This window comes from Heterodontus francisci, chromosome 28 (assembly GCF_036365525.1).
Source record: "Heterodontus francisci isolate sHetFra1 chromosome 28, sHetFra1.hap1, whole genome shotgun sequence".
Classification (NCBI taxonomy): domain Eukaryota; kingdom Metazoa; phylum Chordata; class Chondrichthyes; order Heterodontiformes; family Heterodontidae; genus Heterodontus; species Heterodontus francisci.
Genome location: NC_090398.1, coordinates 6,781,211 through 6,808,672, shown reverse-complemented (window position 1 = coordinate 6,808,672; position 27,462 = coordinate 6,781,211). Strand labels below are relative to the sequence as shown.

Genomic DNA, 27,462 nt, shown 5'->3' with positions numbered 1-27,462 from the left:
TTACTGGGATGCCAAAAAGGGAACAATAAAAGCAGCACAGGCACCAAGAAAAGACAGTTTTAGGATTCATGAATTAATGGAAAGGAATGAGAGAAATACATGGTTTTCTGTATCTTATTTTTCTCTCAACCCTTTTAATGAAATGTGCCTTTCCTCAAATCGCATTTCATTCCCCTGGTTGTGAAGGTGTCGTACCAAGTGTTATGGTCCTGTAGTTTTTTTTTTCTCCGGGGAATATGTGGTGTGCCTTTAAGGTTTGCAAAAGATCAGTACTGCTTTAAGAACCAGCAAGCCTCAGGAGTTGGAGAAAGTGCATGTTTGGTTACCTTGGATACAGCCCCTTGATGAGCATCAAGCGATACATTTGTTACAATTCAATTTTGAACTGGCTTGTGAGTTGAAGACAGTCTGTTCTAACAAAACACAGACAGACAGCTGGTGTTAGCACCTGAAAGAAGATCTCTCAGCCATTTAAACTGAAGGAAGAGAATTTAGTCTGTTTAATTATTATTATCTCTCAAAATTCTAAAAGAAGTCAAGCCAAAACAGAGATCTCTGGTCATTTAAACTGACGGAAGGGAAGTTAGACTGTGACAATCTTTTATCCCTCAAAAATTCTAAAGTCAGATTGATTCTATTGAAAGTGTTTGCAAGTTGTTAATTGTTAAAATTCATTGCTGAAGAAGGAAAGCATCATTTACTGCTGGAATTAGACTGTGGACTGTTCTACTGTTGAAGAACCTTTTTCCCCCATCAGACAGCTGTGAGGACTTCAAGCAACATTGGACTGTAAATTTGCAAGAACTCTAATTTTTTTCAATTTTAAATGTTGTTTATATCTTCATAGCATTTTAGAATTCAGTTTTTCTAATTAAACAGTTAATTTGTTGATTTAAAAACATCTGGTTTGGTTAGCCTCATTCGGGGGTTAATAGATGGTACAATTTGGCTGGGTCTTTCTTTAATTTGGAAAGTTTAAAATGATATGTTAGGGAATCTGTGGAGGGACAGGATTGAATTAACAGTGCGTTAACCACCACAATCAGAATCATATATTTTGACTGGGGGCTTTGACTGGAGCAGTTGGTCATAACATCAAGAATGAGGCACATTAATTTTGCCACATGGGCATGAAATTTCAAATTGTTGCTGGGAAGAAGAGAAGGCCTGTTACAAGGAATTGCCAGGGCCCTGGCCGGAAAGACATTTTTACATTTTAGCAGACAGTGTTGGAACAAAGGACCATTCCCTGACCCACCACCCAATACACAAAGCCAGAAGTGGTTGCACCAGTCACGTGACTGCCCTGCTGGCCAACTTGGAGAGTTTGAAATTGTAGAGACAGTGTTTGAACTGGCAGAAAGCTCTTGGCTCCTGGATTGAAAAGAGCCTCTCCTGTCTGCTCCCATCTCTTTCTTACCAGCTTTGGAATCCACTGAAGACACATGGACCCCAAGATAGAAAGGTCTCCTACAGTGAACAAGGTTTAAGAAGAATACTGGGCCCCAATGAAAAGCAAATCTACTGACCAGCAAGGAGACTACAGTGAGCTGGAAGACCTGTATCAAAACAACTCTTCAGATATTGCCTCAATCTTTTCCACTTTATTTCTTCTGCTCTTTTCTGTCTCTATCTGCATGTGTGCATGCTAGCGTGTATCTGCAGGTGTTAACCGAATTATAGTTTAAGTTTTAATAAATTTCACTTTTCTTCTTTAAACTTGAGAAAGCCTGTTTATGCTGGTTTCTTTGCCTTGTAATCGGAAAGCGGTGAACAAGGATTCACCAAGGGGAAGCTCAAAACATGGTGTGTTTAAAATTGAACATTGTCACAGTAAGACCAGGTGAAGGCCGAGAGGGACCCTGAGACAGCTTTCCCATCTGCTCGTAACAGTACAATCGTAACAGCGCGCCAGAAAATAAGGTCAGAGTAGGGAAAAATTGTAAAAATACCGAATTAAAGGATCTTTATCTGAATGCATGCAGAGTTTGTAATATGATGGATACATTGATTGCACAAATAGGTATGCTATGATAACCATTAGATAGATGTGGTTGCAAGGTGACCAAGGCTGGGGACTAAATATTCAAGGGTGTTTGACATTTTGGAAAGATTGAAAGTAAGGGAAGGGAGGTGGGTAACTCAGTTAACAAAGGATGATATCAGTGCAGTAGTGAGAAATGAGCTTAGCTCAGAAGATCAAGATGTAGAATCAGTTTGGCTGGAGATGAGAAATAGCAAAGGAAAGAAGTCAAAGAACAAAGAACAAAGAAAATTACAGCACAGGAACAGGCCCTTCGGCCCTCCAAGCCTGCGCCGATCCAGATCCTCTATCTAAACATGTCGCCTATTTTCTAAGGGTCTGTATCTCTTTTCTTCCTGCCCATTCATGTATCTGTCCAGTTACATCTTAAAAGACGCTATCGTGCCCGCGTCTACCACCTCCGCTGGCAACGCGTTCCAGGCACCCACCACCCTCTGCGTAAAGAACTTTCCACGCATATCCCCCCTAAACTTTTCCCCTCTCACTTTGAACTCGTGACCCCTAGTAATTGAATCCCCCACTCTGGGAAAAAGCTTCTTGCTATCCACCCTGTCTCTACCTCTCATGATTTTGTACACCTCAATCAGGTCCCCCCTCAACCTCCGTCTTTCTAATGAAAATAATCCTAATCTACTCAACCTCTCTTCATAGCTAGCGCCCTCCATACCAGGCAACATCCTGTTGAACCTCCTCTGCACCCTCTCCAAAGCATCCACATCCTTTTGGTAATGTGGCGACCAGAACTGCACGCAGTATTCCAAATGTGGCTGAACCAAAGTCCTATACAACTGTAACATGACCTGCCAACTCTTGTACTCAATACCCCGTCCGATGAAGGAAAGCATGCCGTATGCCTTCTTGACCACTCTATTGACCTGCGTTGCCACCTTCAGGGAACAGTGGACCTGAACACCCAAATCTCTCTGTACACCAATTTTCCCCAGGACTTTTCCATTTACTGTATAGTTCACTCTTGAATTGGATCTTCCAAAATGCATCACCTCGCATTTGCCCTGATTGAACTCCATCTGCCATTTCTCTGCCCAACTCTCCAATCTATCTATATTCTGCTGTATTCTCTGACAGTCCCCTTCACTATCTGCTACTCCACCAATCTTAGTGTCGTCTGCAAACTTGCTAATCAGACCACCTATACTTTCCTCCAAATCATTTATGTATATCACAAACAACAGTGGTCCCAGCACGGATCCCTGTGGAACACCACTGGTCACACGTCTCCATTTTGAGAAACTCCCTTCCACTGCTACTCTCTGTCTCCTGTTGCCCAGCCAGTTCTTTATCCATCTGGCTAGTACACCCTGGACCCCATGCGACTTCACTTTCTCCATCAGCCTACCATGGGGAACCTTATCAAATGCCTTACTGAAGTCCATGTATATGACATCTACAGCCCTTCCCTCATCATTCAACTTTGTCACTTCCTCAAAGAATTCTATTAAGTTGGTAAGACATGACCTTCCCTGCACAAAACCATGTTGCCTATCACTGATAAGCCCATTTTCTTCCAGATGGGAATAGATCCTATCCCTCAGTATCTTCTCCAGCAGCTTCCCTACCACTGACGTCAGGCTCACCGGTCTATAATTACCTGGATTATCCAGGTGCAGTGTTATGGGCGGCACAGTGGCGCAGTGGTTAGCACCGCAGCCTCACAGCTCCAGCGACCCGGGTTCAATTCTGGGTACTGCCTGTGTGGAGTTTGCAAGTTCTCCCTGTGTCTGCGTGGGTTTCCTCCGGGTGCTCCGGTTTCCTCCCACATGCCAAAGACTTGCAGGTTGATAGGTTAATTGGCCATTATAAATTGCCCCTAGTATAGGTAGGTGGTAGGGAAATATAGGGACAGGTGGGGATGTGGTAGGAATGTGGGATTAGTGTAGGATTAGTATAAATGGGTGGTTGATGGTCGGCACAGACTCGGTGGGCCGAAGGGCCTGTTTCAGTGCTGTATCTCTAAAACTAAAAACTAAAACTAAAAACTAAATCCCTGCTACCCTTCTTAAACAAGGGGACAACATTAGCAATTCTCCAGTCCTCCGGGACCTCACCCGTGTTTAAGGATGCTGCAAAGATATCTGTTAAGGCCCCAGCTATTTCCTCTCTCACTTCCCTCAGTAACCTGGGATAGATCCCATCCGGACCTGGGGACTTGTCCACCTTAATGCCCTTTAGAATACCCAACACTTCCTCCCTCCTTATGCCGACTTGACCTAGAGTAATCAAACATATGTCCCTAACCTCAACATCCGTCATGTCCCTCTCCTCGGTGAATACCGATGCAAAGTACTCATTTAGAATCTCACCCATTTTCTCTGACTCCACGCATAACTTTCCTCCTTTGTCCTTGAGTGGGCCAATCCTTTCTCTAGTTACCCTCTTGCTCCTTATATATGAATAAAAGGCTTTGGGATTTTCCTTAACCCTGTTTGCTAAAGATATTTCATGACCCCTTTTAGCCCTCTTAATTCCTCGTTTCAGATTGGTCCTACATTCCCGATATTCTTTCAAAGCTTCGTCTTTCTTCAGCCGCCTAGACCTTATGTATGCTTTCTTTTTCCTCTTAGCTAGTCTCACAATTTCACCTGTCATCCATGGTTCCCTAATCTTGCCATTTCTATCCCTCATTTTCACAGGAACATGTCTCTCCTGCACGCTAATCAACCTCTCTTTAAAAGCCTCCCACATATCACATGTGGATTTACCTTCAAACAGCTGCTCCCAATCTACATTCCCCAGCTCCTGCCGAATTTTGGTATGGTTGGCCTTCCCCCAATTTAGCACTCTTCCTTTAGGACCACTCTCGTCTTTGTCCATGAGTATTCTAAAACTTACGGAATTGTGATCACTATTCCCAAAGTAGTCCCCTACTGAAACTTCAACCACCTGGCCCGGCTCATTCCCCAGCACCAGGTCCAGTATGGCCCCTTCCCGAGTTGGACTATTTACATACTGCTCTAGAAAACCCTCCTGGATGCTCCTTACAAATTCTGCTCCATCCAGACCTCTAACACTAAGTGAATCCCAGTCAATGTTGGGAAAATTAAAATCTCCGATCACCACCACCCTGTTGCTCCTACATCTTTCCATAATCTGTTTCCATATTTGTACCTCTATCTCACGCTCGCTGTTGGGAGGCCTGTAGTACAGCCCCAACATTGTTACCGCACCCTTCCTAAGACACTGGTGGGAGTAGTTTAGAGGCCCCATAGCAATAGCTACACTATAGGACACAATATAAATCAAGAAATAATAAGGGCTTGTAGAAAAGATACTGGAATAATTGTAAGTGATTTTAATCTTCATATAGATTGGACTAATCAAATTGGCAAAGGTAGCCTGGAGGACGAGTTCATAGAGTGTTTCTAGAGCAATGCATTCTGGAACCAACTCAGCTATTTGGGATCCAGTGATGTGTAAGGAGGCAAGATTAATTAAAGATCTCATAGTAAAGTATCCCCGAGGCAAGAGTGATCATAATATGATAGCATTTAACGTTCAGTTTGAGGCAGAGAAATGTGGGTCCATAACGAGTGTCTTAAACTTAAATAAAGGCAATTACTAAGGAATGAAGACAGAGTCGGCTAGTGGACTGGGAAAACAGGTTAAAAGGTGAGACGGTGGAGGAACAGTGGCAGACCTTTAAGGAGATATTTCCTAAATCTCAACAAAGATATATTCCATTGAGAAAGGAAGACTATGAGAAGGATGCACCATCCGTGCTTAACAACGGAAGTTAGGGATGGTATTAAATTGAAAGAAAAGGCAAACAATGCTGTAAAGATTTGTGGTAGGCCGAAAGATTGGGACAGTTTTAGATACCAGCAGAGGAAGACTTTTTTTAAAAAAAGGGAGAAATTGGAGTATGAGACAAAGCTAGCAAGAAATTTAAAAACAGACAGTAAAAGCTTCTACAAATATATAAAAAGTAAGGGAGTAGCTAAAGTCAGTGTTGGTCCCTTGGAGGAAAAGACTGGGGAATTAATACTGAGAAACAAGGAAATGGCAGAGATTTTGAACAAGTATTTTATATCTGTCTTCACAGTAGAAGACGCAAAAATATCCCAAGAATAGTAGAAAATCAAGAGGCAAAAGGGAGGGAGGAACTTAAAACAATCACCATCACTGGAGAAAAATTATTAGGAAAACGAATGGGACGAAAGGGTGACAATTCCCCTGGACCTGATGGCCTGCATCCCAGGGTCTTAAAAGAAGTGGCTGCAGTGATAATGGGTGCATTGGTAGTAATCTTCCAAAATATCCAAGATTCAGAAAAGGTCCTCGCGGATTGTAAAACTGCAAATGTCACACCACTATTCAAGAAAAGAATGAGACAGAAAGCAGGAAACTATAGGCCAGTGAGCCTAAGATCTGTCATTGGGAAAATGACGGAATCCATTATTAAGGATGTAGTAGCAGGACATTTAGAAAATCATAATGTAATCAGGCAGAATTAACGTGGTTTTATGAGAGGGAAATCGTGTTTGACAAAATTATTAGAGTTCTTTGAGGATGTAACAATCAGGGTGGATAAAGGGGAACCAGTAGATGTAGTGTATTTGGATTTCCAAATGGCATTCGATAAGGTGCCACAGAAAAGGTTATTACACAAGATAAGAGTTCATGGTGTTGGGGATGATCTATTAGCGAGGATAGAGGATTGACTAACTAACAGGAGAGTCGGGATAAATGGGGCATTTTCAGGTTGGCAAACTGTAACTAGTGGGGTGCCACAGGGGTCAGTGCTGGGGCCTCAACTTCTTACAATTTATGGAAATGAATTGAATGAAGGGACCGAAGGTAGGGTTGCTCAATTTGCTGATGACACAAAGATAGGTAGGAAAGTAACTTGTGAAGAGGACATAAGAAGGCTACAAAGGGATATAGATAGGTTAAGTGAGTGGGCAAAGATCTGGCAAATGGAGTATAATGTGGGAAAATGTGAAATTGTCCACTTTGGCAGGAAGAATAAAAAAGAAGCATATTATCTAAATGGCGAGAGATTGCAGAGCTCTGAGGTGCAGAGGGATCTGGGTGTCCGAGTGCATGAATCACAAAAGGTTAGTATGCAGGTACAGCATGTAATTAGGAAAGCTAATATAATGTTATTGTTTATCACGAGGGGAATTGAATACAAAAGTAGGGCGGTTATGCTTCAGCTATACAGGGCATTGGTGAGACCACATCTGGAATACTGTATACCAGTACTGGTCTCCTTATTTAAGGAAGGATGTAAATGTGTTGGAGACAGTACAGAGCAGGTTTACTAGACTAATACCTGGAATGGGCGGGTTGTCTTACGAGGAAAGATTGGACAGGCTCGGCTTGTATCCACTGGAATTTAGAAGAGTAAGAGGCGACTTGATTGAAACATAAAGATCCTGAGGGGTCTTGACAGGGTGGATGTGGAAAGGATGTTTCCCCTTGTGGGAGAATCTAGAACTAGGGGTCACTGTTTAAAAATAAGGGGTCGCCCATTTAAGACAGAGGTGAGGAGAAATTTTTCTCTCGGAGGGTGGTGAGTCTTTGGAATTCTCTTCCTCAAAGGGTGGTGGAAGCAGAGTCTTTGAATATTTTTAAGGCAGAGGTAGATAGATTCTTGATAAGAAAGGGGGTGAAAGGTTATCGGGGGTAGGTGGGAATGTGGAGTTGAGGTTACAGTCAGACTAGTCACGATCTTACTGAATGGGGGAGCAGGCCCGAGGGGCCGAGTGGCCTCCTCCTGCTCCTAATTCTGCCAGCCCGCTGATTGGCTGGCAGCCCTTGAATGTGGGGCGCCCTGCCTCAGAGGGACAGAAGTCCGGCCCGAGGCCAATTAAGCTTCTGGGCCACGTGAAATCCCGGCCTAGCTCCCAGGCCCGGCAGAGGCGGGCTTGATCCCCCGACACTCTGGTTAGAGGGTGGGGCCTCCTCACCAACATCAAATTACAGCCATAAAGTGAGCAATGGATGCAGTCGAATGTGGGAAACGATGAGGACGTCCACTTTGGCAGGAAGAATAGAAAAGCAGAATATTATTTACATGGAGAGAGACTGCGGAATGCTGCGGTACAGAGGGATCTGGGTGTCCTTGTACATGAATCACACAAAGTTAGCAAGTAGGTACAGCAAATAATTAGGAAGGCAAATGGGATGTTGGCCTTTATTGCAAAGGGGGATGGAGTATAAAAGTGGGGAAGTCTTGCTACAACTGTACAGGGTGTGGGTGAGACCGCACCTGGAGGACGGTGTACAGTTTTAGTCTCCTTACTTAATGAGGGATATACTTGCATTGGAGGCAGTTCAGAGAAGGTTCACTAGGTTGATTCCTGGGATGAAGGGTTTGTCTTATGAGGAAAGGTTGAACAGGTTGGGCCTATACTCATTGGAGTTTAGAAGAATGAGAGGTGATTTTATTGAAACACAATAGATTCTGAGGGAGGTTTGACAGGGTGGGCACTGAGAGGATGTTTCCCCTCGAGGGGGAATCTAGAACTAGGGGACACAGTTTCAAAATAAGGGGTCTCCCAGTTAAGACGGAGATGAGGAGGAATTTCTTCTCTCAGAGGATGGTTAATCTGTGGAATTCACTTCCTCAGAGAGCAGTGGATGCTGGAACAGTGAAAATGCCAAGCTGAGTTAGTCAAATTTTTCATCTACAAGGGAGACGAGGGTTATGGGGGGGCAGGCAGGAAGGTGGAGTTAAGGCCACAATCAGATCAGCCGTGATGGTAATGACTGGAGGGACAGGCCCGAAGGGCCGAATGGCCTACTCTTGCTCCTATTTCTGATGTTCTTCTGTTCTCTCTCACATCCTCTCTGTTTCTCTCCCGATCTATTTCTCTATCTTGCTTTCAAATTTCCACCCTACCTCTTTCTCTCTCTCAATCTCGCTCTCTCTCTCTCTCATTCACTCACCTTCTCGATCTCTCACCGTCTCTCTCTCTCTCTCTTTTACAGGGAGGAGCTGTTTTTAGCATCATTACATCTACACGGATCACAGAGAAGCAGATTCAGGGCACCTGTCCAGAGGTGAGAACAGTAATCTTCTGGGATCTTGCAGTGCACAATATGGAACACCACAGCAAGAAAACTGACCGTCGCCGCAGACGGGAACCTCTCAGACGGCGGTTACTGACCATTCCCAGAGACAGGAATCTTTATTTTAATCCCTTCTCTTTCATTCCCACTCAGGATCCAGACCATAGAGAACTGATCTGTGTCAACGATACTACTTGTGGCGTGCAGCACACACACCAAGTGGGTAGTGGTGAGTTTCAGATGCTCCAGTTGTCCCTCTCTATCTATCTATCTGTCTCTCCACTTCTTTCTCTCTCTCTCTCTCTCCAGTTCACTCTCTCTCTCTCTCCAGTTGTCTCTCTCTCTCTCTCTCCAGTTCACTCTCTCTCTCTCTCTCCGGTTGTCGTCTCTCTCTCTGGTTGTCTCTCTCTCTAGCTGTCTCTCTCTCTCTCTCTCTCTCTCCAGTTGTCTCTCTCTCTCTCTCTCCAGTTGTCTCTCTCTCTCTCTCTAGCTGTCTCTCTCTCTCTCCAGTTGTCTCTCTCTCTCTCTAGCTGTCTCTCTCTCTCTCTCTCTCTCTCTCCAGTTCACTCTCTCTCTCTCCGGTTGTCTCTCTCTCTCCGGTTGTGGTCTCACTCTCTCTCTAGCTGTCTCTCTCTCTCTCTCTCTCTCTCTCTCCTGTTGTCTGTCTCTCCAATTGTCTCTCTCCCTCTCTCTCTCCAGTTGTCTCTCTCTCTCTCTCTCTCTCCTGTTGTCTGTCTCTCTCCAGTCGTCTCTCTCTCTCTCCGGTTGTCGTCTCTCTCTCTCTGGTTGTCTCTCTCTCTCTCTCTCCAGTTGTCTCTCTCTCCAGTTGTCTCTCTCTCTCTCTCTCCAGTTGTCTCTCTCTCTAGCTGTCTCTCTCCCTCTCTCTCCAGTTGTCTCTCTCTCTAGCTGTCTCTCTCTCTCTCTCTCTCTCTCTCCAGTTGTCTCTCTCTCTCTCCACTTCACTCTCTCTCTCTCCGGTCGTCTCTCTCTCTCCGGTTGTGGTCTCACTCTTTCTCTAGTGGTCTCTCTCTCTCTCTCTCTCTCTCTCTCCTGTTGTCTGTCTCTCTAATTGTCTCTCTCCCACTCTCTCTCCAGTTGTCTCTCTCTCCCTCTCTCTCTCCTGTTGTCTGTCTCTCCAATTGTCTCTCTCCCTCTCTCTCTCCAGTTCACTCTCTCTCTCCGGTTGTCTCTCTCTCTCCAGTCATCTCTCTCTCTCTCCGGTTGTCGTCTCTCTCTCTCTCTGGTTGTCTCTCTCTCTCTCTCTCTCTCTCTAACCGTCTCTCTCTCTCTCTCTCCAGTTGTCTCTCTCTCTCTCTAGCTGTCTCTCTCTCTCTCTAGCTGTCTCTCTCTCTCTCTAGCTGTCTCTCTCCAGTTGTCTCTCTCTCTCTCCAGCTGTCTCTCTCTCTCTCTCTCCAGTTGTCTGTCTCTCTCTCTCCACTTCACTCTCTCTCTCTCCGGTCGTCTCTCTCTTTCCGGTTGTGGTCTCACTCTCTCTCTAGCTGTCTCTCTCTCTCTCTCTCTCTCTCTCTCCTGTTGTCTGTCTCTCCAATTGTCTCTCTCCCTCTCTCTCTCCGGTTGTCTCTCTCTCTCTCTCTCTCCTGTTGTCTGTCTCTCCAATTGTCTCTCTCCTTCTCTCTCTCCAGTTCACTCTCTCCGGTTGTCTCTCTCTCTCTCCGGTTGTCGTCTCTCTCTCTCTCCAGTTGTCTCTCTCTTTCTCCACTTCACTCTCTCTCTCTCTCTGGTCGTCTCTTTCTCTCTGGTTGTGGTCTCACTCTTTCTCTAGCTGTCTCTCTCTCTCTCTCTCGTTGTCTGTCTCTCCAATTGTCTCTCTCCCTCTCTCTCTCCAGTTCACTCTCTCTCCGGTTGTCTCTCTCTCTCCAGTGGTCTCTCTCTCTCTCCGGTCGTCTCTCTCTCTCCGGTTGTGGTCTCACTCTTTCTCTAGCTGTCTCTCTCTCTCTCTCTCTCTCTATCTCTCTCTCTCCTGTTGTCTGTCTCTCCAATTATCTCTCTGGCTCTCTCTCCAGTTGTCTCTCTCTCTCGTTGTCTGTCCCTCCAATTGTCTCTCTCCCTCTCTCTCTCCAGTTCACTCTCTCTCTCCGGTTGTCTCTCTCTCTCTCCAGTCGTCTCTCTCTCTCTCTCCGGTTGTCTCACTCTCTATCTCTAGCTGTCTCTCTCTCTCTCTCTCTCCAGTTGTCTCTCTCTCTCTCTCTAGCTGTCTCTCTCTCTTTCTCTCCAGTTGTCTCTCTCTCTCTCTCTCTCCAATTGTCTCTCTCCCTCTCTCTCTCCAATTGTCTCTCTCTTTCTCCAGTAGTCTTTTTCTGTCCAATTGTCTGTCTCCCTCTCGCCAGTTGTCTTTCGTTCCAGTTGTCTCTCTCCCTCTCTCTCTCTCTCCAGTTCCCCTTCTTTCTCCCTCTCTCGTTCTCTCCAGTTGTTCGTCACTTTGGTCTGATATTTCGACAATTCTTTGTTGTTCACAGGGATTCTTACCGGCCGCTGTGTGAACTTCAATTCAACTCTGAAGACATGCGAGATCAGAGGATGGTGTCCTGCAGAACAGGACGATAAACCCAAGTAGGTCAAAACGTTACCGACAAACACTTTGTACATTTACAAATTAAATAACAAACAACAGCGAATGTTTCTCTTGAGTCGCATTCACCAGAGCTGGGCACAGTACTCAAGGTGCACTCTAACCAGAACTGGAAGCAGAACATGAAAGTAGGGATGCACTATCGGAGGGTCAGTACTGAGGGAGTGCTGCACTATCGGAGGGTCAGTACTGAGGGAGTGCTGCACTATCGGAGGGTCAGTACTGAGGGAGTGCTGCACTATCGGAGGGTCAGTACTGAGGGAGTGCTGCACTGTCAGAGGGTCAGTACTGAGGGAGTGCTGCACTATCGGAGGGTCAGTACTGAGGGAGTGCTGCACTATCGGAGGGTCAGTACTGAGGGAGTGCTGCACTGTCGGAGGGTCAGAACTGAGGGAGTGCTGCACTGTCGGAGTGTCAGTACTGAGGGAGTGCTGCACTGTCGGAGGGTCAGTACTGAGGGAGTGCCGCACTGTCGGAGTGTCAGTACTGAGGGAGTGCTGCACTATCGGAGGGTCAGTACTGAGGGAGTGCTGCACTGTCGGAGTGTCAGTACTGAGGGAGTGCTGCACTGTCGGAGGGTCAGTACTGAGGGAGTGCTGCACTATCGGAGGGTCAGTACTGAGGGAGTGCTGCACTGTCGGAGGGTCAGTACTGAGGGAATGCTGCACTGTCGGAGTGTCAGTACTGAGGGAGTGCTGCACTATCGGAGGGTCAGTACTGAGGGAGTGCTGCACTAACGGAGGGTCAGTACTGAGGGAGTGCTGCACTGATGGGAGGTGAGTAATGAGGGAGTACTGTACGGTCGGAGGGTCAGTACCGATGGAGTGCCGGATGGTTGGAGGGTCTGCAGTGAGGGAGTGCTGCACTGTCGGAGGATCAGAACTGAGGGAGTGCTGCACTGTCGGCGGGTCAGTACTGAGGGAGTGCTGCACTGTCGGAGGGTCAGTACTGAGGGAGTGCTGCACTGTCGGAGGGTCAGTACTGAGGGAGTGCTGCACTGTCAGAGGGTCAGTACTGAGGGAGTGCTGCACTGATGGGAGGTGAGTAATGAGGGAGTACTGTACGGTCGGAGTGTCAGTAATGAGGGAGTGCTGCACTGTCGGAGGGTCAGTACTGAGGGAGTGCTGCACTGTCGGACGGTCAGTACTGAGGGAGTGCCGCCCTGTCGGAGGGTCAGTACTGAGGGAGTGCTGCACTGTCGGAGGGTCAGTACTGAAGGAGAGCTGCACTGATGGGGGGTCAGTACTGAGGGAGAGCTGCACTGATGGGGGGTCAGTATTGAGGGAGAGCTGCACTGTCGGATGATCAGTGCTGAGGGAGTGCTGCATTGTTGGATGGTCAGTACTGAGGGAGTGCTGCATTGTCGGTTGGTCAGTACTGAGGGAGTGCTGCACTGTCGGAGGGTCAGTATTGAGGGAGTGCTGCACTGTCGGAGGGTCAGTATTGAGGGAGAGCTGCACTGTCGGATGGTCAGTACTGAGGGAGTGCTGCACTGTCGGAGGGTCAGTACTGAGGGAGTGCTGCATTGTCGGTTGGTCAGTACTGAGGGAGTGCTGCACTGTCGGACGGTCAGTACTGAGGGAGTGCTGCATTGTCGGTTGGTCAGTACTGAGGGAGTGCTGCATTGTCAGATGGTCAGTACTGAGGGAGTGCTGCATTGTCGGATGGTCAGTACTGAAGGAGTGCTGCATTGTCAGAGGGTCAGTACTGAGGGAGTGCTGCACTGTCAGAGGGTCAGTAATTAGGGAGTGCTGCAATGTCGGAGGGTTAGTACTGAGGGAGTGCTGCACTCTCGGTCGGTCAGTAATGAGGGAGTCCCGCACCTTCGCAGGGTCACTTCTGTATTACTCTATTAAATTGTTTTTCATATTTTTATCTTCCATTTCGCAGGATTCGAATCACAGGTGCAGAAAACTTCACAATTTTTATAAAGAACAGCATAAGATTTCCGTTGTTCAAATTCTCAAAGTGAGTCCCGTATTTAATTCAAGTTTAGATTTCAAATGGTCCTCTCCGCAACAATTTCCCCCGTGCGATATTGGTGCTGACTCTCACTGGGATACAGTTCCTGAAGGTGCTGACTCTCACTGGGGGACAGTTCCTTAAGGTGCTGACTCTCACTGGGATACATTTCCTGAAGGTGCTGACTCTCACTGGGGGACAGTTCCTTAAGGTGCTGACTCTCACTGGGATACAGTTCCTGAAGGTGCTGACTCTCACTGGGATACAATTCCTGAAGGTGCTGACTCTCACTGGGATACAGTTCCTGAAGGTGCTGACTCTCACTGGGATACAGTTCCTGAAGGTGCTGACTCTCACTGGGATACAGTTCCTGAAGGTGCTGACTCTCACTGGGATACAGTTCCTGAAGGTGCTGACTCTCACTGGGATACAGTTCCTGAAGGTGCTGACTCTCACTGGGGGACAGTTCCTTAAGGTGCTGACTCTCACTGGGATACAGTTCCTGAAGGTGCTGACTCTCACTGGGGGACAGTTCCTGAAGGTGCTGACTCTCACTGGGATACAGTTCCTGAAGGTGCTGACTCTCACTGGGATACAATTCCTGAAGGTGCTGACTCTCACTGGGATACAATTCCTGAAGGTGCTGACTCTCACTGGGATACAGTTCCTGAAGGTGCTGACTCTCACTGGGGGACAGTTCCTGAAGGTGCTGACTCTCACTGGGGGACAGTTCCTGAAGGTGCTGACTCTCACTGGGATACAGTTCCTGAAGGTGCTGGCTCTCACTGGGATACAGTTCCTGAAGGTGCTGACTCTCACTGGGATACAGTTCCTGAAGGTGCTGACTCTCACTGGGATACAGTTCCTGAAGGTGCTGACTCTCACTGGGATACAGTTCCTGAAGGTGCTGGCTCTCACTGGGATACAGTTCCTGAAGGTGCTGACTCTCACTGGGATACAGTTCCTGAAGGTGCTGACTCTCACTGGGATACAGTTCCTGAAGGTGCTGACTCTCACTGGGATACAGTTCCTGAAGGTGCTGACTCTCACTGGGATACAGTTCCTGAAGGTGCTGACTCTCACTGGGATACAGTTCCTGAAGGTGCTGACTCTCACTGGGATACAGTTCCTGAAGGTGCTGACTCTCACTGGGATACAGTTCCTGAAGGTGCTGACTCTCACTGGGATACAGTTCCTGAAGGTGCTGACTCTCACTGGGATCCAGTTCCTGAAGGTGCTGACTCTCACTGGGATACAGTTCCTGAAGGTGCTGACTCTCACTGGGATCCAGTTCCTGAAGGTGCTGACTCTCACTGGGATACAGTTCCTGAAGGTGCTGACTCTCACTGGGATCCAGTTCCTGAAGGTGCTGACTCTCACTGGGATACAGTTCCTGAAGGTGCTGACTCTCACTGGGATCCAGTTCCTGAAGGTGCTGACTCTCACTGGGATACAGTTCCTGAAGGTGCTGACTCTCACTGGGATCCAGTTCCTGAAGGTGCTGACTCTCACTGGGATACAGTTCCTGAAGGTGCTGACTCTCACTGGGATACAGTTCCTGAAGGTGCTGACTCTCACTGGGATACAGTTCCTGAAGGTGCTGACACTCACTGGGATACAGTTCCTGAAGGTGCTGACTCTCACTGGGATACAGTTCCTGAAGGTGCTGACTCTCACTGGGATACAGTTCCTGAAGGTGCTGACACTCACTGGGATACAGTTCCTGAAGGTGCTGACTCTCACTGGGATCCAGTTCCTGAAGGTGCTGACTCTCACTGGGATACAGTTCCTGAAGGTGCTGATTCTCACTGGGATACAGTTCCTGAAGGTGCTGACTCTCACTGGGATACAGGTCCTGAAGGTGCTGACTCTCACTGGGATACAGTTCCTGAAGGTGCTGACACTCACTGGGATACAGTTCCTGAAGGTGCTGACTCTCACTGGGATCCAGTTCCTGAAGGTGCTGACTCTCACTGGGATACAGTTCCTGAAGGTGCTGACTCTCACTGGGATACAGTTCCTGAAGGTGCTGACTCTCACTGGGATACAGTTCCTGAAGGTGCTGACTCTCCCTGGGATACAGTTCCTGAGGGTGCTGACTCTCACTGGGATACAGTTCCTGAAGGTGCTGACTCTCACTGGGATACAGTTCCTGAAGGTGCTGACTCTCACTGGGATACAGTTCCTGAAGGTGCTGACTCTCACTGGGATACAGTTCCTGAAGGTGCTGACTCTCACTGGGATACAGTTCCTGAAGGTGCTGACTCTCACTGGGATACAGTTCCTGAAGGTGCTGATTCTCACTGGGATACAGTTCCTGAAGGTGCTGACTCTCACTGGGATACAGTTCCTGAAGGTGCTGACTCTCACTGGGATACAGTTCCTGAAGGTGCTGACTCTCACTGGGATACAGTTCCTGAAGGTGCTGACTCTCACTGGGATACAGTTCCTGAAGGTGCTGACTCTCACTGGGATCCAGTTCCTGAAGGTGCTGACTCTCACTGGGATCCAGTTCCTGAAGGTGCTGACTCTCACTGGGATACAGTTCCTGAAGGTGCTGACTCTCACTGGGATACAGTTCCTGAAGGTGCTGACTCTCACTGGGATACAGTTCCTGAAGGTGCTGACACTCACTGGGATACAGTTCCTGAAGGTGCTGACTCTCACTGGGATACAGTTCCTGAAGGTGCTGACTCTCACTGGGATACAGTTCCTGAAGGTGCTGACACTCACTGGGATACAGTTCCTGAAGGTGCTGGCTCTCACTGGGATCCAGTTCCTGAAGGTGCTGACTCTCACTGGGATACAGTTCCTGAAGGTGCTGACTCTCACTGGGATACAGTTTCTGAATGTGCTGACTCTCACTGGGATACAGTTCCTGAAGGTGCTGATTCTCACTGGGATACAGTTCCTGAAGGTGCTGACTCTCACTGGGATACAGTTCCTGAAGGTGCTGACTCTCACTGGGATACAGTTCCTGAAGGTGATGATTCTCACTGGGATACAGTTCCTGAAGGTGCTGATTCTCACTGGGATACAGTTCCTGAAGGTGCTGACTCTCACTGGGATACAGTTCCTGAAGGTGCTGACTCTCACTGGGATACAGTTCCTGAAGGTGATGATTCTCACTGGGATACAGTTCCTGAAGGTGCTGACTCTCACTGCGATACAGTTCCTGAAGGTGCTGACTCTCACTGGGATACAGTTCCTGAAGGTGCTGACTCTCACTGGGATACAGTTCCTGAAGGTGCTGACTCTCACTGGGATACAGTTCCTGAAGGTGCTGACTCTCACTGGGATACAGTTCCTGAAGGTGCTGGCTCTACACTGTGTGACAGTTCTGCCGCTGCCCTGTGAATGTTAATCTATACTCACTGCTTACAGACTGACGTGCTTTTTCTATTGCTCCTGTTTAGGGGGAACATGCTGCCCAGTATTTCCAAGCAGTATATGCGTTCGTGCACCTACCACCATTTGAACCATCTGTTCTGTCCCATCTTCCGTCTCAGTGACATTGTTTCCTGGGCCAACCAAGATTTTGAGTCCCTCACAAAGAAGGTTGGTCATTGTCAGACTGCAGAACAGCGGATCTCCCCCAGTTGTGTTCAGAATTTTACCTCCATGCCTTTGTTTAACCTTTCACCCCAGTGGCTTGGCAATTTCCCTGGCAACACAAACAACCTGTTACACAGGAACAGGAGGAGGCCATTCAGCCCCTCGAGACCGCTCCACCATTCGACAAGATCTCGGCTGATCTCCCCCAACTCCATCTTCCCACCCGATCCCCATCCCTTAATTCCCTTCCTACCCCAAAAATCTCCCTCCCTCAGTCTGAATCTACTCAATGACTGAACATCCCCAGCTCTGTCCGGGGTAGAGAATTCCAAAGGGTCACAACCCTCGGAGTGAAGACATTTCTCATCATCTCAGTGTGAAATGTCCGAGCCCATATCCTGAGACTGTGTCCCTGTGTTCTAGACTCTCCAGTCCGGGGGGGTTGGGGATGGGGGGGAAACAGTCTCTCAGTATCTACCCTGTCAAACCCCTTCAGAATTTTACACATTTCAATGTGATCACCTCCCATTCTTCTAAACTCCAGGGAATATCGGCCCAGTCTACTCAACCTCTCCTCATCGGACACTCCCCTCATCCCAGGAACCTGTCTGGTGAACCTTCATTGTCTCCCTCGAGGGCAGCTCTGTCCTTCCTTAGATAAGGAGAACAAACTGTACCCAGTACTCTGGGTGTGGTCTCACCAATGCCCTTTTGAATTGTAGTGAGATGTCTTAAATTTTATAGTTTTGGTCCCCTTACCTTAGGAAGGATATTATGACCACAGAGGGAGTGCAACGAAGGTTCACCAGACTTGTTGCCGGAATGACGGGACTGTCCTATGGAGAGATATTGGGGAAACTGGCCCTATATTCTCTCGAGTTTCGAAGAATGAGAGGTGATCTCATTGAAACCCCCAACAAAATACTGAAAGCGATAGACAGGGTAGATGTATCTAAGATGTTTCCCCCTGGTTGGGGAGTCTAGAACCAGGGGACACAATTTCAAAATAAAGGGGAAGCCACTCAGGACAGAGATGCGGAGAAATTTCTTTACTCAGGGTTGTGAATCTTTGGAATTCTCTACTCCAGAGGGCTGTGGAAGCTCAGTCATTGAGTATGTTTAAAGCAGAGATTGACAGATTTCTAAATACAAATGATATAAAGGGAAATGAGGAGGATAGTGTAGGGAAAAAGGTATTGAAGTCGATGATCAGTCATGATCATATTGAATGGTGGTGCAGGCTCGATGGGCCGAATGGCCTACTCTTCCTATATTCCCATACTTCAAACCCTTTGCAACAAAAGCGAACATTCTCTTCCTAATTGCTTGTTGTACCTTTCCGTTACCTCTCTGTGAATTGCTGCCTTTCTCTCTCCAGGGTGGTGTACTGGGGGTTCGCATTGAATGGAACTGCAATCTGGATAAAGCAGCTGACCAGTGCATCCCTCGGTATTCCTTCCAACGGCTGGACAGAGTGTCGGAGACTAACAGCGTGTCACAAGGATACAACTTCAGGTTTGATAGGGAATGGGCACAGGGATTCAGGGCGACTGCCGGGCAGCCTCCTTCCCATGTGAACCCACAAGTGGTTCAGACACTACATCCACACCGACAGCTCCTCCTGACCCGGAATGGTATCATTCATCCCTATCCCAACACTAAACGCCCACAGGAAAGTGGGCTACCTCCTTAACAACTGAGTGGTTTGCTGGACCATTTTAGAGCCAACCACATTGCTGTGGGTCTGCACTAACATGTAGGCCAGGCCAGGTAAGGACAGCAGATTTCCTTGCCTGAAGGACATTAGGGAACCAGATGGGTTTCTATAAAAACCCAGTCTCCATTATTGAATTCAGAATTGGAATCCATTAATTGAATTTAAATTCCCCGCCCCCCCACCCGACCCACCTCCCCAGCTGTGGTTCGTCACCAGAGCAGTTATCTGGGCCTCGAGATAACTAGTCCAGTAACTTTACCACAATGCTATCATTGCCCTGATAGACAGGGTGCAGAGACAATGTTCAGGCAGAAACACCTGGTTCCAATTCACATTCCAGTTATTTGTCACTTTCCTACTTTTTCAGATATGCCAGGTTCTATCAGGATAACAATGGGACAGAATATCGGACTTTACTCAAAGCTTACGGGATCCGTATTGACATCATGGTTTGTGGACAGGTACTCTCCTAATTCTCCCATTGAAGACCATCTCTCTACTCCCCTAACTCTCCCATCGAAGACCATCCCTCTACTCCCCTAACTCTCCCATTGATGACCATCTCTCTACTCCCCTAACACTCCCATCCAAGTCCATCCCTCTAGTCCCCTAACTCTCCCATTGAAGACCATCCCTCTACTCTCCTAATTCTCCCATTGAAGACCATCTCTCTACTCCCCTAACTCTCCCATCCAAGTCCATCCCTCTAGTCCCCTAACTCTCCCATCGAAGACCATCCCTCTAGTCCCCTAACTCTCCCATTGAAGACCATCCCTCTAGTCCCCTAACCCTCCCATCGAAGACCATCCCTCTAGTCCCCTAACTCTTCCATTGAAGACCATCCCTCTAGTCCCCTAACTCTCCCATTGAAGACCATCCCTCTAGTCCCCTAACCCTCCCATCGAAGACCATCCCTCTAGTCCCCTAACTCTCCCATCGAAGACCATCCCTCTAGTCCCCTAACTCTCCCATTGAAGACCATCCCTCTAGTCCCCTAACTCTCCCATTGAAGACGATCTCTCTACTCCCCTAACTCTCCCATCCAAGACCATCCCTCTAGTCCCCTAACTCTCCCATTGAAGACCATCCCTCTAGTCCCCTAACTCTCCCATCGAAGACCATCCCTCTAGTCCCCTAACTCTTCCATCGAAGACCATCCCTCTAGTCCCCTAACTCTCCCATCGAAGACCATCCCTCTAGTCCCCTAACTCTCCCATTGAAGACCATCCCTCTAGTCCCCTAACTCTCCCATTGAAGACGATCTCTCTACTCCCCAACTCTCCCATCGAAGACCATCCCTCGAGTCCCCTAACTCTTCCATTGAAGACAATCTCTCTACTCCCCTAACTCTCCCATTCCTCTAGTCCCCTAACTCTCCCATTGAAGACCATCCCTCTAGTTCCCTAACTCTCCCATCGAAGACCATCCCTCTAGTGCCCTCACTCTCCCATCCAAGACCATTCCTCGAGCAACCTCGTTCAGTTTCTCTGTCACACTGTGTCTGTCTGCCTCGCTCTGTCCTCTGTTTCTCTCACTCTCTCACTCTCTCACTCTCTCACTCTCTCACTCTCTCAGGTGCCTTAGACATTCTTAAACTTGACAATGGGTTTCCTTTTGTATCTTACACTCCACTGTGTCCAGAAGGAATATTTTCCCTCTCCCTCGGGTCGCAGCCTGGTTAGAAAACAGGAAGCAGAGAATTGGGAAAAACTGTGGGAGTGATTTTGCACAGGGACCAGTGCTAGGACTCGCTGCTTCACCATTTCCATAAACAAATTAGACTCAGGAATCAAAGGACAATTTCAAAATTTGAGGACGACACTGAATCAGGGTGTAGTTAATTCGGACGAGGACTGTGACAACATAAAGGGAGAAATTAGTAAACTTGACAAATGGGTGCGTAATTAGAAAATAAACATCAATACAGAGAAGTGGGTGGTGATCTACTTTGGTAGGAAAGTTAATCAGGCTGTAAATTGCTTGGATAATCCGAGTCTAAATAGGATTGAGGAGCAGTGGGATCTGAGGTACCAGACACACACATCACTGAACAGAATGCCACACATTCATTACAGCATTTAAAAAAAGCAAACCAAGCAACGGGGTTAATTTCGAGAGGGATAGAAAAGCAGAGCAGTTATGTTCAACTTGTATAGAACCTCAGTTAGACCACACTCGGAGCACTGTGCACAGTTCCAATCTCCATATCCCTTGGTTAGACCACACTCGGAGCACTGTGCACAGTTCCAGTCTCCATATCCCTCGGTTAGACCACACTCGGAGCACTGTGCACAGTTCCAGTCTCCATATCCCTCGGTTAGACCACACTCGGAGCACTCTGTACTGTTCCAGAATCCATATCCCTCAGTTAGACCACACTCGGAGCACTGTGCACAGTTCCAGTCTCCATATCCCTCAGTTAGACCACACTCGGAGCACTGTGCACAGTTCCGGTCTCCACATCCCTCGGTTAGACCACACTCGGAGCACTGTGCACAGTTCCAGTCTCCATATCCCTCAGTTAGACCACACTCGGAGCACTGTGCACAGTTCCGGTCTCCATATCCCTCGGTTAGACCACACTCGGAGCACTGTGCACAGTTCCAGTCTCCATATCCCTCGGTTAGACCACACTTGGAGCACTGTGCACAGTTCCAATCTCCATATCCCTTGGTTAGACCACACTCGGAGCACTGTGCACAGTTCCAGTCTCCATATCCCTCGGTTAGACCACACTCGGAGCACTGTGCACAGTTCCAGTCTCCATATCCCTCGGTTAGACCACACTCGGAGCACTGTGCACAGTTCCAGTCTCCATATCCCTCGGTTAGACCACACTCGGAGCACTGTGCACAGTTCCGGTCTCCATATCCCTCGGTTAGACCACACTCGGAGCACTGTGCACAGTTCCAGTCTCCATATCCCTCGGTTAGACCACACTCGGAGCACTGTGCACAGTTCCGGTCTCCATATCCCTCGGTTAGACCACACTCTGAGCACTGTGCACAGTTCCACTCTCCATATCCCTCGGTTAGACCACACTCGGAGCACTGTGCACAGTTCCAGTCTCCATATCCCTTGGTTAGACCACACTCGGAGCACTGTGCACAGTTCCAGTCTCCATATCCCTTGGTTAGACCACACTCGGAGCACTGTGCACAGTTCCAGTCTCCATATCCCTCGGTTAGACCACACTCGGAGCACTGTGCACAGTTCCAGTCTCCATATCCCTCGGTTAGACCACACTCGGAGCACTGTGCACAGTTCCAGTCTCCATATCCCTCAGTTAGACCACACTTGGAGCACTGTGCACAGTTCCAGTCTCCATATACCTTGGTTAGACCACACTCGGAGCACTGTGCACAGTTCCAGTCTCCATATCCCTCTGTTCGACCACACTCGGAGCACTGTGCACAGTTCCAGTCTCCATATCCCTCTGTTAGACCACACTCGGAGCACTGTGCACAGTTCCAGTCTCCATATCCCTCAGTTAGACCACACTCGGAACACTGTGCACAGTTCCAGTCTCCATATCCCTCGGTTAGACCACACTCGGAGCACTGTGCACAGTTCCAGTCTCCATATCCCTCGTTTAGACCACACTCGGAGCACTGTGCACAGTTCCAGTCTCCATATCCCTCGGTTAGACCACACTCGGAGCACTGTGCACAGTTCCAATCTCCATATCCCTTGGTTAGACCACACTCGGAGCACTGTGCACAGTTCCAGTCTCCATATCCCTCGGTTAGACCACACTTGGAGCACTGTGCACAGTTCCAATCTCCATATCCCTTGGTTAGACCACACTCGGAGCACTGTGCACAGTTCCAGTCTCCATATCCCTCGGTTAGACCACACTCGGAGCACTGTACACATTTCCAGTCTCCATATCCCTCAGTTAGACCACACTCGGAGCACTGTGCACAGTTCCAGTCTCCATATCCCTCAGTTAGACCACACTTGGAGCACTGTGCACAGTTCCAGTCTCCATATCCCTCGGTTAGACCACACTCGGAGCACTGTGCACAGTTCCAGTCTCCATATCCCTCGGTTAGACCACACTCGGAGCACTGTGCACAGTTCCAGTCTCCATATCCCTCAGTTAGACCACACTTGGAGCACTGTGCACAGTTCCAGTCTCCATATCCCTCGGTTAGACCACACTCGGAGCCCTGTGCACAGTTCCGGTCTCCATATCCCTCGGTTAGACCACACTCGGAGCACTGTGCACAGTTCCAGTCTCCATATCCCTCGGTTAGACCACACTCGGAGCACTGTGCACAGTTCCATTCTCCATATCACTCGGTTAGACCACACTCGGAGCACTGTGCACAGTTCCAGTCTCCATATCCCTCGGTTAGACCACACTCGGAGCACTGTGCACAGTTCCAGTCTCCATATCCCTCGTTTAGACCACACTCGGAGCCCTGTGCACAGTTCCAGTCTCCATATCCCTCGGTTAGACCACACTCGGAGCACTGTGCACAGTTCCATTCTCCATATCCCTTGGTTAGACCACACTCGGAGCACTGTGCACAGTTCCAATCTCCATATCCCTTGGTTAGACCACACTCGGAGCACTGTGCACAGTTCCAGTCTCCATATCCCTCGGTTAGACCACACTTGGAGCACTGTGCACAGTTCCAATCTCCATATCCCTTGGTTAGACCACACTCGGAGCACTGTGCACAGTTCCAGTCTCCATATCCCTCGGTTAGACCACACTCGGAGCACTGTGCACAGTTCCAGAATCCATATCCCTCAGTTAGACCACACTCGGAGCACTGTGCACAGTTCCAGTCGCCATATCCCTCTGTTAGACCACACTCGGAGCACTGTGCACAGTTCCAGTCTCCGTATCCCTCGATTAGACCACACTCGGAGCACTGTGCACAGTTCCAGTCTCCATATCCCTCGGTTAGACCACACTCGGAGCACTGTGCACAGTTCCAGTCTCCATATCCCTCGGTTTGACCACACTCGGAGCACTGTGCACAGTTCCAGTCTCCATATCCCTCAGTTAGACCACACTCGGAGCACTGTGCACAGTTCCAGTCTCCATATCCCTCGGTTTGACCACACTCGGAGCACTGTGCACAGTTCCAGTCTCCATATCCCTCAGTTAGACCACACTCGGAGCACTGTGCACAGTTCCAGTCTCCATATCCCTTGGTTAGACCACACTCGGAGCACTGTGCACAGTTCCACTCTCCATATCCCTCGGTTAGACCACACTCGGAGCACTGTGCACAGTTCCAGTCTCCATATCCCTCAGTTAGACCACACTCGGAACAATCCAAGGTTACGAGGTGATCTAATAGAGGGTTTCAAGATAATTAAAGAATCCGATGGGGTTGATAGAGAGAAAATATTTTCTCTAGTTGGGGGGGTGGGGGGGGCGGTGGGTGGCGGTTCCAGAACAGGGGTGAGGAACGTTAAAATTTGAGCCAGGCCATTCAGGGGTAATGTCAGGAATCTCTTCTTCAGACAAAGGGGAGTGGAAATCTGGAACTCTCTCCCCTAAAAAACTGTGGAGGCTTCGGGGGAAGTCAACTGGAAGTTTCAAACCTGAGATTGGTAGATTGTTTTGGGTCAGGGGGTTAAGAGTTACAGAACACAGAATAAGGTTTTATATAAATGTCGGAGACCCATATTGGGACAGGCGACCAAAAGCTCGGTCAAAGAGGGAGGTTTTTCGGGAGAGTCTTAAAGGAGGAGAGAGAGAGAGAGGCGGAGAGGTTTAGGGAGGGAATTCCAGAGCTTAGGGCCCCAGGCAGCTGAAGGCACGGCCGCCAATGGTGGAGCGATGGGAATCGTGGGATGGGCAAGGGGCTGGAATTGGAGGAGCACAGAGATCTCGGAGGGGAGTAGGGGCTGGAGGAGGTTACAGAGATAGGGAGGGGTGTAGGGGCTGGAGGAGGATACAGAGATAGGGAGGGGTGTAGGGACCGGAAGAGGTTACAGAGATAGGGAGGGGTGTAGGGGCTGGAGGTGGTTACAGAGATAGGGAGGGGTGTAGGGGCTGGAGGAGGTTACAGAGATAGGGAGGGGTGTAGGGGCTGGAGGAGGATACAGAGATAGGGAGGGGTGTAGGGACCGGAAGAGGTTACAGAGATAGGGAGGGGTGTAGGGGCTGGAGGTGGTTACAGAGATAGGGAGGGGTGTAGGGGCTGGAGGAGGTTACAGAGATAGGGAGGGGTGTAGGGGCTGGAGGAGGTTACAGAGATAGGGAGGGGTGTAGGGGCTGGAGGGGTTTACAGAGATAGGGAGGGGTGTAGGGGCTGGAGGAGGTTACAGAGATAGGGAGGGGTGTAGGGGCTGGAGGAGTTTACAGAGATAGGGAGGGGTGTAGGGGCTGGAGGAGGTTACAGAGATAGGGAGGGGTGTAGGGGCTGGAGGTGGTTACAGAGATAGGGAGGGGTGTAGGGGCTGGAGGAGGTTACAGAGACAGGGAGTGGTGTAGGGGCTGGAGGAGTTTACAGAGATAGGGAGGGGTGTAGGGGCTGGAGGAGGTTACAGAGATAGGGAGGGGTGTAGGGGCTGGAGGAGGTTACAGAGATAGGGAGGGGTGTAGGGGCTGGAGGTGGTTACAGAGATAGGGAGGGGTGTAGGGGCTGGAGGAGGTTACAGAGATAGGGACTGGTGTAGGGGCTGGAGGAGTTTACAGAGATAGGGAGGGGTGTAGGGGCTGGAGCAGGTTACAGAGATAGGGAGGGGTGTAGGGTCTGGATGAGGTTCCAGAGATAGGGAGGGGTGTAGGGGCTGGAGGAGGTTACAGAGATAGGGAGGGGTGTAGGGGCTGGAGCTGGTTACAGAGATAGGGAGGGGTGTAGGGGCTGGAGGAGGTTACAGAGATAGGGACTGGTGTAGGGGCTGGAGGAGTTTACAGAGATAGGGAGGGGTGTAGGGGCTGGAGCAGGTTACAGAGATAGGGAGGGATGTAGGGTCTGGATGAGGTTCCAGAGATAGGGAGGGGTGTAGGGGCTGGAGAAGGTTACAGAGATAGGGAGGGGTGTAGGGGCTGGAGGAGGTTACAGAGATAGGGAGTGGTGCAGGGGCTGGAGGAGGTTACAGAGATAGGGAGTGGTGCAGGGGCTGGAGGACGTTACAGAGATCGGGAGGGGTGTAGGGGTTGGAGGTGTTTACAGAGATCGGGAGGGGTGTAGGGGCTGGAGGAGGTTACAGAGATCGGGAGGGGTGTAGGGGCTGGAGGAGGTTACAGAGATCGGGAGGGGTGTAGGGGCTGGAGGAGGTTACAGAGATCGGGAGGGGTGTAGGGGCTGGAGGAGGTTACAGAGATCGGGAGGGGTGTAGGGGCTGGAGGAGGTTACAGAGATCGGGAGGGGTGTAGGGGCTGGAGGAGGTTACAGAGCTCGGGAGGGGTGTAGGGGTTGGAGGTGGTTACAGAGATCGGGAGGGGTGTAGGGGCTGGAGGAGGTTACAAAGATCGAGAGGGGTTTAGGGGCTGGAGGAGGTTACAGAGATAGGGAGTGGTGTAGGGGCTGGAGGAGGTTACAGAGATCGGGAGGGGTGTAGGGGCTGGAGGAGGTTACAGAGATCGGGAGGGGTGTAGGGGCTGGAGGAGGTTACAGAGATCGGGAGGGGTGTAGGGGCTGGAGGTGGTTACAGAGATCGGGAGGGGTGTAGGGGCTGGAGGTGGTTACAGAGAACGGGAGGGGTGTAGGGGCTGGAGGAGGTTACAGAGATCGGGAGGGGTGTAGGGGCTGGAGGAGGTTACAGAGATAGAGAGTGGTGTAGGGGCTGGAGGAGGTTACAGAGATCGGGAGGGGTGTCGGGGCTGGAGGAGGTTACAGAGATCGGGAGGGGTGTCGGGGCTGGAGGAGGTTACAGAGATAGGGAGTGGTGTAGGGGCTGGAGGAGGTTACAGAGATCGGGAGGGGTGCAGGGGCTGGAGGTGGTTACAGAAATCGGGAGGGTTGTAGGGGCTGGTGGAGGTTACAGAGATCGGGAGGGGTGTCGGGGCTGGAGGTGGTTACAGAGATAGGGACGGGTGTAGGGGCTGGAGGAGGTTACAGAGATAGGGACGGGTGTAGGGGCTGGAGGAGGTTACAGAGATAGGGACGGGTGTAGGGGCTGGAGGTGGTTACAGAGATAGGGAGGGGTGTAGGGGCTGGAGGAGGTTACAGAGATAGGGAGGGGTGTAGGGGCTGGAGGAGGTTACAGAGATCGGGAGGGGTGTAGGGGCTGGAGGAGGTTACAGAGATCGGGAGGGGTGTAGGGGCTGGAGGTGGTTACAGAGATAGGGAGGGTGTAGGGGCTGGAGGTGGTTACAGAGATTGGGAGGGGTGTAGGGGCTGGAGGAGGTTACAGAGATCGGGAGGGGTGTAGGGGCTGGAGGTGGTTACAGAGATCGGGAGGGGTGTAGGGGCTGGAGGTGGTTACAGAGATCGGGAGGGGTGTAGGGGCTGGAGGTGGTTACAGAGATCGGGAGGGATGTAGGGGCTGGAGGAGGTTACAGAGATTGGGAGGGGTGTAGGGGCTGGAGGTGGTTACAGAGATCGGGAGGGGTGTAGGGGCTGGAGGAGGTTACAGAGATAG

The 27,462-nt window shown here is 49.5% G+C and overlaps 1 protein-coding gene across 1 annotated transcript in view; it reads left to right on the top strand.

Moving 5' to 3' along the window:
• Positions 1–27,462, top strand: part of p2rx3b (purinergic receptor P2X, ligand-gated ion channel, 3b) — a 108,054-nt gene that overhangs the window by 56,566 nt on the left and 24,026 nt on the right. Inside the window, 7 exon segments of the mRNA XM_068008755.1 lie at positions 8,999–9,070; positions 9,233–9,308; positions 11,557–11,662; positions 13,560–13,637; positions 17,048–17,189; positions 18,565–18,701; positions 19,271–19,364. Of these exon segments, the coding sequence (XP_067864856.1) occupies positions 8,999–9,070; positions 9,233–9,308; positions 11,557–11,662; positions 13,560–13,637; positions 17,048–17,189; positions 18,565–18,701; positions 19,271–19,364 (705 nt within the window).